General features: G+C 37.9%; 1 protein-coding gene across 1 annotated transcript; it reads left to right on the plus strand.

Moving 5' to 3' along the window:
* Window positions 1-2,312: 2,312 nt before the first annotated feature.
* On the plus strand, window positions 2,313-3,272 carry LOC308233345 (olfactory receptor 56B2-like; the record flags this gene model as incomplete). The annotated part of the gene is made up of 1 exon (XM_080640270.1): window positions 2,313-3,272. The coding sequence occupies one exon, from the start codon at window positions 2,313-2,315 to the stop codon at window positions 3,270-3,272; it is 960 nt and encodes a 319-aa protein (XP_080496396.1).
* Between the last annotated feature and the right edge of the window lie 7,943 nt (window positions 3,273-11,215).

The raw sequence follows: 11,215 nt of genomic DNA on the forward strand, positions 1-11,215 counted from the left end.
ACACTTTTTATTATTTAAAATATATTTTTAATTTTTACATGTATGTACTGATAGCATAAATTTGTATTTAAAATCTCTGTGAAATATGACCAATTTGAAGTATATTTTAATTAATTTATCCTTTTGTCCAAAACATATTCATTGTGAGCTGACTTATTCAATTTCCTCTCTTTTGAAAATTCCTTTTGATTTATCTATTTTAAGAGAGAGAAAATTATTTTCTTTAGAAATTTAGGTTTTATGTTGATTCATGAAATAGACATCATCACTTCATTTCTTCAGGTGGTTCCCCTTATGCTTTCCAGAACACATATTGCTTAGTCTACAATATAATAATTCTTAAAAGTTTGTTATGAAAATTGAATTATTTATACATTAATTTGTACATTCATTCAAAAACATTTGTTGAGATCTAATATGTGCAAAATGTTTTGGTAAAAACTTCAAATAGAAATGTAAGTATAATATGTCGAAATATTAGAGGTATGGATAAACTGTTGTTGATTTAAGAATATAAATAGGTTTTATAATATCATCATGTTACACTTTAAAAAAAGGGATTGACTGCTGCTGTGAAAAGGAAGGAACTCCTACCATTTGCAACAGCATGGATGGAGCTGGAGCGCATTATGCTAAGTGAAATAAGTCAGTCAGAGAAAGATAAATATCACATGCTCTCACTCATTTGTGGATTATAATGAACAACATAAACCAATGAACAAAAGTAGATCTAGAGTAGAGAAGCATCAATCAGATGCTCAAACCTCAGAGGGAAGGCAGGGGAGGGCGGGACTAAGGGGGAGAGATCAACCAAAGGACTTGTATGCATGCATATAAGCATAACCAATGGATACAGACACCTGGCAGGGGGGGCGGGGGGGCGGGGGAGGGCATGAGTGAGGGGATGGGGAGGGGACAATGGACAGGTAAGGACACATTTGTAATACCTTAATCAATAAAGGGAAAAAAAGGGGGATTGATCCATCAACAAATATATTCCTTTCCTATGAAACCTGCCACTTTTCCAATTACCTCATGTTAACAAGATTTAAAGGATGACTTTCTATCCTCCCTGAAGGAGAACTGAGACTTCCTAACAGAGATAATGATTGCAGCTAGATTCAGTGGTGGGAGTGCACAAAAGAAAATAGAGGGTTGCTAAATCACCAAGCTAAGAATAAGCAGTGTAATGTGAGAATGAATAGCAAATAGCAACAGTAGAGAACTCTAATCTGGCAGAATGCTAACCATGCTTCAGGTCTAAGAGCCTTTGCCTTTTCCTCATTGAAAAACTTCCTGAGCTCCTACACATTTTTGCTTCATTACTATTCTGTCCACTCCTGCATGACTCAGTTTGTGATGATATTACATCAGTCTTTGAGGAGCATTATAATTATGTCTTTGGGTCACTTTGCTGTTTCCAAAATAGTTGTTTGTTGAAATATATAACCTTTCATCCTTCATTGTGAATAGAAATAAAACAGGGATAACAGCTGAGTCAGTAAACACTTCATATCTCTGATTCAACCACTGTTGTAACATTAATATTATTGATGTATTCTTCAAAACTGTTGATGTTCTTAAAATAAGTTCTTTTCAATAGTCTTGATCTGATCAGTTATCTAAGTGTTTCCATGTATATATTTCTCTACTCTCAATTCTATACATTAGGGCCCTAAATAAAGTCATCCTTTAACAAACTAAAGGAAAGAGGCAAGGCCACACATCAGATCACTTTCGTGTTGTCCAGTTTCCATGACTTACAATATGGAAGGGAATGAACAAGGCCCTGATATCTCTAATATTCTAACCCATAATTATAAGAGGATGAAGATAATGTGACCTGCCTTATAGAGTTTTTATGATGATTAATTGTGTTAACAAAACTGCACTGTAATGGTTCCTGTCTCATTATAAATATCCAATAACGTTAGTGCAGAATGAGAATAATGAAGATTAATAATGAAGAATCCTCATCTCAATGAAGTGTTTACCAGAGGGAAAGGAGATTTGGAGGTGGTAAAAGTTAAAAAGGGTCAAACACATGATGATGGAAGGAGATTTTGAGTGGTGGGAACACATGCCAATATCCAGATAATGTATCCTAGAGGTGTACACTTGAAACTCATATAATCTTATCAACCCCTGTCATTTCAATAAATTTAACTAAAAAATAAAAATAATTACCATAAAAATAAACAAAGAAAATAAATAATTTTTAAAAATCTTAATCCTCGAATACTTCTGTTCAAATACAGTCATAGATATTCTTCAGAATGGTAACCTTGAATATTTTTTTCTCTTACTAAAGAATGTTCCAGAATCTCAAAGCCTCCAACGTCTCTAAGATCCAGGTCTCTGAATTTATTCTGATGGGATTCCCAGGCATTCACAGCTGGCAACACTGGCTCTCCCTGCCATTGGCTCTGCTCTACCTCTTAGCCCTCAGTGCCAACATCCTTATCCTGATCATCATCTATCAAGAGCCAACACTGCACCAGCCTATGTACCATTTCCTGGGCATCCTGGCTCTGGTAGACATGGGGCTTGCCACCACTATCATGCCTAAAATATTGGCCATCTTATGGTTCAATGCTAAAGCCATCAGTCTCCCTGAGTGCTTTCTGCAGATGTATGCCATACATTGTTTTGTGGGCATGGAGTCAGGCATGTTTGTATGCATGGCTATAGATAGATATGTAGCTATTTGTCGACCACTACGTTATCCATCAATAATTACTGAATCTTTTGTGGTCAAAGCAACTGTGTTCATGGCACTCAGAAACACCGTAAGTACCATCCCAGTGCCTGTATTGGCTGCTCAGAGACACTACTGCTCCCAGAACCAAATAGAACACTGTCTGTGTTCTAATCTCGGTGCCACTAGTCTATCCTGTGATGATCGTACAATCAACAGCATTTACCAGCTTCTTCTGGCCTGGACACTCATGGGAAGTGACCTGGGTTTGATTATTTTATCATATGCTTTGATACTTCACTCTGTGCTGAAGCTGAATTCAGCAGAAGCTGCATCCAAGGCCCTCAGTACCTGCACATCCCACCTCATTCTGATCCTATTTTTCTATACAGTTGTCATTGTCATTTCCATCACCCATAGTTCTGCAATGTCAGTTCCCATCATTCCAGTGCTACTCAATGTACTGCACAATGTCATTCCTCCTGCCCTCAATCCCATGGTGTATGCTCTCAAGAACAAGGAGCTAAGGCAGGGTTTATCTAAGGTTCTTAAAGTACACATCAAGAGCAACTAATGCATAGAGGATGCTTATTTTTCTCATTTCTCTAGATATATACTCAATGTAATATCCAGGAAGTGCTTAATGGCAGAAGAACTAAAGAAAAGTGTCACTGTTTCAGCTTTCAGTTATTATAACGTATCAGTGGCAACAAATAAAACATAAAGTTGGTCAAATACTAGTATATGTTGACAGAAGAATATTGAACTTTGAGTGGTGGGCACACAATGCAATACACAGCTGATGTGTCATAGAATTGTACTCTGGAAATCTGTAAAATTTTATTAACCAATGTCTCCCCAATAAATCTAAAAACAAAGAAAGAAAAAATGGTGACATATTTGAAATTTTGGGTTTTCAACAATATCTTAATCAAAATCAGTAACATTATGTTGCCTGTTCCCTCAAGGAATATAAAGTAAATGCAATGAAATACCATTTGAATTTCCTTTTTGTTTTATATATCTTGTCTTTCTATGCCTCTTCTGCCTCCCTTTTTTGTTTGTAATGTCTTTCTCCATTTCTTAGTTCACAAGAATGAAAATACTTATTGCCATAATTGATTATTCATTAGTTCAAGACATTTTATAATCAATTGGAATAATAATTTTTCTTATTACAAATGCCAGTGAAACATTTTTATTACTAAGATTTGTTTGGGAAATGCTTTCTGAAATAATTAACCATTGTCCAAGAGCCATATTCTTCATCTGTTAAACCAAAAGGGGAATAAGTATGCATTTGGATTCCAGTAAAAAAGAATTTAAAATCATGAGAATAGTACACTTTTATTGTATAATTAAATATTGCAATGTATATGTCTAAAAAAGAATCTTTATAAACATCAACATAAATAGATATCTTTACAATTTAATAAAACTTTAAAAGAATTTATATTTTCATATTTTGGACTTATATTTAAAATTATTCAGTACTTTAGGGATTGTGTAATTGTAAGGTGACTGTCTTTGGTACCATGTTGATAAACAGGGAAGCATTGAAAGGGCAGTTCCCAGAAAGATCAGGAATGTTACTGAGGAATGTGGTCAATAAGAAAGCAAAGTGAATAAAGCATTTAATGTAATTTATATTTAGTGGGGATGTACTCTTATAATTTCACTGTTTCTAACATATACCAGTATAGCAAACATTATGAATGAAGAATTATCAGGACTCTTTTTCATACTGCCAATGCCATGATTGCGCTATTCTTTAGAAATTCTTAATGATTATAACCAAAATACCTGGGTCATGCTCAGGAATAAATTTCTTGTCATTTCTAAAGGCTTTTATTCTTCTATCCCAGAGTTCTCACTTTTTCATGGAGGCTTCATCTACTTGAAGTCATCCTCCCTATTCAATCCAATATTGTATGGGGGCTTCTATAAGTCATTTTAGAGCCAACTCAAATCTGTTTTTTATTAACTGTCTTTTGTTAATTTACCCTGACACAATTTTATTTTTAAATAAATCTTTATTGTTCAGATTATTACAGGCGTTCCTCTTTTTTTTCCCCCATAGCTCCCCTCCACCTGATTCCCCACCCTACCCCATGCCCTTACTCCCTGCCACTGTCTTCATCCATAGGTGTAAGATTTTTGTCCAATCTCTTCCTGAACCCCTCACACCCCTTTCCCCCTGAGAATTGTCAGTCCACTCCCTTTCTATGTCCCTGATTCTATTATATTCACCAGTCCATTCTGTTCTTCAGATTTTTTATTCACTTGATTTTTAGATTCACTTGTTGGTAGGTATGTATTTGATGTCATTTTGTTGTTCATAATTTTTATCTTTACCTTTTTCTTCTTCTTCCTCTTCTTAAAGAATACCCTTCAGCATTTCATGTAATTCTGGTTTGGTGGTGATGAACTCCTTTAGCTTTTCTTGTCTGTGAAGCTCTTTATCTGACCTTCAACTCTGAATGATAGCTTTGCTGGGTAGAGTAATCTTGGTTGTAGGTTCTTGCTGTTCATCACTTTGAATATTTCTTGCCACTCCCTTCTGGCCTGCATAGTTTCTGCCGAGAAATCAGCTGACAGTCGTGTGGGTACTCCCTTGTAGTAACTAACCGTTTTTCTCTTGCTGCTTTCAAGATTCTCTCTTTGTCTTTTGCCCTTGGCATTTTAATTATGATGTGTCTTGGTGTGGTCCTCTTCGGATTCCTCTTGTATGAGGTTCTGTGCGCTTCCTGGACTTGTAAGTCTATTTCTTTCACCAGGTAGGGAAAGTTTTCTGTCATTATTTCTTCTAATAGGTTTTCAATATTTTGCTTTCTGTCTTCTTCTGGCACTCCAAAAATTCTGATGTTGGTACGCTTAAAGTTGCCCCAAAGGCTTCTTAGACTATCTTCATATTTTTGGATTCTTTTTTCTTTTTGTTTTTCTGGTTGGGTGTTTTTTGTTTTCACATATTTCAGATCTTTGGTTTGATTCTTGGGGTACGTTGATCTACAGTTGAGTTTCTGTATATTCTTTATTTTAGACAGTGTATGCTTAATTTCTGACTGGTCCTTTTCCATTTTTTTGGTATTCTCATTAAGATCCTTAAAGGTCTCACTAAGTTCCTCAGCAGTTTTTAGAAGATTCTTGAGTAACCTTATAACTGTGGTTCTCAACTCTATGTCGTCCAGTAGTTTGCTTTCTTCCATTTCTCTCATTCGTGACAAGTTTCTTGGTCTCCGCATTTTGCTGCTTCCTTGTGTTGATGGAGTGGCTTTGTGTGGTAGGTGACCTATAGGGGCCAGTAGCTCAGCCTTCCCAATCACTTGAGGTGGACGCCTTTGGTACACCCCTTTGTGGGTTGAGTGCAAAGTCTTGGTGTAGTTAAGCCTTGATTGCTGTTGGTACACTGGGAGGAATTGACCTCCAGGCCAATTGACTGTGAGGACCCGCTGTGTCTATAATGGAAGAACTGCTGCGCTGGAGACACGCTTATGGTGCAGGACTTGTTTCAGTGGGGCTTTGGTGCTCACTGAGTCTGCCTCTTGAATGTGTCACTTATGGATGTGAGGAGTTGAAATCTGGTATCTCACACTGACCACTAGATACACTGGCTTCTGGATCTCCAATCGGGTGCAGGTCAGCTACTGTCTGAGGCCACCCAGCAGGAGCTGCAGCGAGAACTACAGTTTTCTCCTCTTTGCTTGGGGTTTGGAGGTTTTGGAGCTATCTGACCGGGGCTGCAAGTTTGCTAGGATAAGCTGCGATAGGGCAGGCCATTCATATGCTAAAGCCGCTGCTTGGAGCTTGGGTGGGTTTGTAGATTGTGTGGGGTGGGGTCTCAGGGAGTCACTAGGCTAGGGCGTGGCAAACAGCGATGGCTGCCAGTATGCCGGCTCTGCGTCTCCGACTGCGTCTTCTCGTCCCGCGCCCCAGCACAGTAAACAATTATTCCTGCTTGCAGCCCTGCAAGCAAGCCTCACTCACTTTCCGACCAGATTGCAGACAGTCCAGCTTCTCCCCGTAGGAGTTTGGGTCCCCTGCGTCTCCCCAGAAACTGGAGTTCGGAGTAATTGGGAGCTTGTCTCCCTTCGGGTTGAAAAAGTAGCGCTCCCAGTCGCCTGTCCCCAGCCCCCAGCCCGATTCGCACGCCTCTGTACCTCAGCTTTTCAGCACTTGTGCACCTCTCAATGCTGTTTTCTCTTTCCTTCTAGTTGTAGAACTTCCACTCAGCCAGCTTTCCCGTGGTTCTGGGTGATAGACGTTTTGTCTTTTAGTTGTAGTTTTGAAATTGTTGTGTGAGGCAGCAGTTTAGGTGTTTACCTATGCCGCCATCTTGGATCCTCCTCCTCTACCCTGACACAATTTTAACAGTTGAATTAACATAGGTTGTAAACATGCTGCTGATAAATTGGAAAAGATAGAAATTGGTGGAAATAGGGTCTAAATGAAATATGAGCAATGAAATATAAGTTATAAAACCTCACAAAAATGCTGAGGGAAGGCGGGGGATGAGGGGGTAAGAGATCAACCAAAGGACTTGTATGCATGCATATGAGTATAACCAATGGACAGAGACAGGGGGGCGGGGGTGAGGGAATGTGCTGGGGTTGGGGGTGGCCAGGGAGAGGTCAATGTGGAAAATAGGAGACTTATATAATACATTAAACAATAAAGAACTTTAAAAAAACTCACAAAGAAATTAATACCATTTTTCTTTAAAATTGCTACAATTTACCATATTAAACTTTACTGACATCTCAAAGAGCATTTGTTTTTGTGGTTTATATCTATAAATATGAACTGTGTTCAAAATTAAAATAGAAAAATTTTAAGTGTTTATTTTTAAAAAATATTTTTTTATTTTTTAATTACAATTATTACTGTAATTAAATACTGACATACAATATTATATTAGTTGCAGGAGTACAATATAGTGATTAGACATTTATATAACTTATGAAGTGATCACCTCAATAAATCTCGAACACATCTGACACCATATGTAGCTATTATAATATTATTAACTATAGTCCCTATGATGTAAATATCCATGATTATTTTCTAATTAACAATATGTACTTCTTAATCCCTTCTCCTTTTTCACCCATTCCTGAAACCCCCTTCCATCTGGCAACCATCAAAATGTTCTCTGTGTCTATGGGATTGTTTCTGTCTCATTTGTTCATTTATTTTGTTTTTTAGATTCCACATAGTATGCGTTAGTCTTTCTCCATCTGACTTACTTCACTTAGTATAATACTCTCAAGGGCCATCCATGTTGTCCCAAATGGCAAGGTTTCACTCTTTTATGGCTGAGTAATACTCCATTGTATATTTGTACCACTTCTTTATCCATTCATTATTGATGGACGCTTTGGTTACTTCCAGATCTTGGCTGTTGCAAATAATGCTACAGTGTGCATATGGATGCATATGTCTTTTCAAATTACTGTTTTAGGTTTCTTTGAATAAATGCCCAGAAGTTAAATTGCTGGGTCCTTCTTCGTCTCTTGTTATAGTCATTGTTCTAATGTCTATTTTGTCTAGTATAAGTATTGCTACCCGGCTTTTTCTTTCTTTTTTTTTTTTTTTTTGTTTGTTCCATTTTCATTAAATTCTTTTTCTACCCCTTTATTTTGTCTATGTGTTTTGATCTGAAGTGAGTCTCTTATAGGCAACATATATAAGGGTTTTATTTTCTTATCTATTTATCCACTCTACATTTTTTATTGGAATATTTAAACCATTTATGTTTAAAGTAAATGATTAATAGATATGTGGTTTTTGCCATTTTATTATTCCTTTAACATTACTTGTAATATTGGCTTGGTGGGAAGCAATTTATTTGTCCTTCAATTTTAAATGATAGCCTTGCTGGGTAGAGTAATCTTGCTTTTCATCACTTTGACTATTCCGTGCTGATCCCAGAAGACCAGCAAAGTTTCTATTGAGAAATAAGCCAACAGTTTTTTGGGAGCTCCCTTGTAGGTAACTAACTGCTTTTCTCTTGCTGCTTTTAAGATTCTCTATTTGTCTCTATTTGGTTAAAACTTTGGCATTTTAATTATGGTGTGTCTTGGTGTGGGCCTTTTTGGGTTCATCTTGTTTGAAACTCTCTGCATTTCCTGAGCCTGTATATCTATTTCCTTCACCAGGTTAGGAAAGTTTGACGTCATTATTTCTTCAAACAGGGTTTCAACTCCTTGCACTTCTCTTCTCCTTCTGGTGTCCCTATAATGTGAATGTAGGTACGGTTGATACCGTCCCAGGGGCCCTTTAAACTAGCCTCATTTTTTATTAATTCTTTTTTCTTTTAGCTGTTCTGATTGGGTGCTTTCTGTTATTCTACTTCCAAGTCACTGATTTGGTCCTCTGCTTCATCTAATCAACTGCTGATTCCCTTTAATTTATTCTTCATTTCACTTATTGTATTCTTCATTTCTGATTGGTTGTTTTTTATGTTTTCTTTCTCCATTTTTTATGTTTCCTATCTCTTTGTTGAAGTTCTCACTGAGATCATTGAGCATTCTTATAACTCTACATCTGATTAGAGTTAGATTGCTTGTCTTCCTTTTATGTAGTTCTTTTTCTGGAGTTTTGTTCAGTTCTTTCATTTGAGGTATGTTTCTTTGTCTCCTCATTTTGGCTACCTTCCTTTTTTGTTTCTATATATTATGAGAGCTGCTATATATCCTAGTTTTGGTATAATATCCTTATGTAGTAGATGTCCTATGGGTCCAGTAGTGTAGTCTCTGTGGTCACTTGAGCCAGGTGCTCCAGGTGTAGGCTGTGTGTGCCTTCCTATTGTAGTTGAGCTTTGATTATTGTTGGTACATCAATGGAAGGGACTGACCCCCATGTTAGTTGGTTATGAGGCCTGGCCATGAATACAATGGAGGAGTGTTGAGGAGGATTTGCTTTAGCAGGGCTCAGGCACCTGTCCAGTCCCACCTTTGGATGGTGTTGTTAGTGGAGGTTGTTGGACGGTGCTCTTGTGTGATCTAAAGCTGGACCCCATGTGTGTTGGTTCTGGTCCCTCTTGAGAGGAGCTCTGGTGCAGGCCAAGATCAGCTGCCACCTGTGCCCTGCTCAGGGCCACTGGGTATGAGTTACAAAGCAGAAAGTTTCTATTTGTGCTGGAGTTGGAGGTGCCTGGGAGAGGCTAAGCAGTGAACTGAGGCCTGCTGCCACTTGTGTCCAGCTTGAGTCTGCTTAGCAAGAGGTACATGTAACACTAAGGCCAGATACTGCTTGTTTAGGATTTGTGAACCTCCAGCCCTCACTCTGAACCCAGACAATTAAGTTCCTCTCTGTATGTCCCTGGCACCTTTTAAGCTGCTGCCCCAGCACTGGAGCTCAGGGAAAGTGAGTTCGAATAAGGCTGAGCATGGATCCTTTAAGAAAAATGTATGGGTCTCAGCAGCCCCCCATGTCACTCAGCCACAATCTCCTCTGGTTTTCACAGCCAGAAGTTATGGGATCTCCTCTTCCTGGCACTAGAGCCCTGGGCTTGGGCCTGGTGTGAGACTGGAACTTCTCATTCCTCAGGGTGGGACCACTGCAGCTGAGATATCCCTCCTGATTTTTAATTGCCATGCATAGGTGTGAGACCATAACTTTTCTCATCTCCATCCCTACTAGTCTTGTCATGGCTTCTTCTGTTTATTCTTGGTTAATAGGACTTTTGTTCAGCTAGATTTTAGATAATTCTCAATGTTGGTTGTTCTATAGTTTAGTTGTAATTTTGATGTGGTTGTGGTAGGAGGTGAGCATAGAATTTACCTACTCTGCCATTTTGACCAGAAGCCTTCCTGTTCAAATTCTTTTTAAAAATATATTGCCTGGGGTGTGACATTTTATTTATTATATTTTATTTTTATTTCAGAGAGGAAGGGAAAAGGAGGGAGAGATAGAAACATCAATGATGAGAGAGAATCATTGATCGGCTACCTTCTCCTGCATGCCCCACACTGAGGATCAAGCCCACAATCTAGGCATGTGCCCCAACCAGGAATCGAACATGACCTCCTAGTTTATAGGTCAACACTCAACCACTGAGCCATGCTGGCCAAACCCTATTAAAATTCTTGATCAGACTCTAAAGTATTTATTAATTGATTATAAAGTAGCTATAACAAATCTATTATATTACCATAAAACATATTTTTGTGACTTTATAGATTCCCCACATGGTCTTGAGGCCTCCAGGTGTCCGTTAACAATACCTCAAGTGCTACATTAGATGTTCCAGAGATAAAAGTGGAGGGAACTGGACACAGATCACTTATGATCAGTGAGCAAGTAAAGAGATATTATTGAACTGAGAGATTATAGTGGAGAGGCTATGTCCAAGATGTTTTCACACAACCAGTGATTGTGAGCACTATTTATGTAAGTGTCCATGGGTATTCTTAATAAGTAATTTTATATAATAGAGAAAAACTCTGATATCAGTAAATAACTGAAGAAAAATAAATTATTTTTGAGGACTAACCTATATATTATACATGTTCTTTA

The sequence above is a fragment of the Plecotus auritus genome (genome assembly GCF_963455305.1).
Source record: "Plecotus auritus genome assembly, chromosome: 9".
Lineage (NCBI taxonomy): Eukaryota > Metazoa > Chordata > Mammalia > Chiroptera > Vespertilionidae > Plecotus > Plecotus auritus.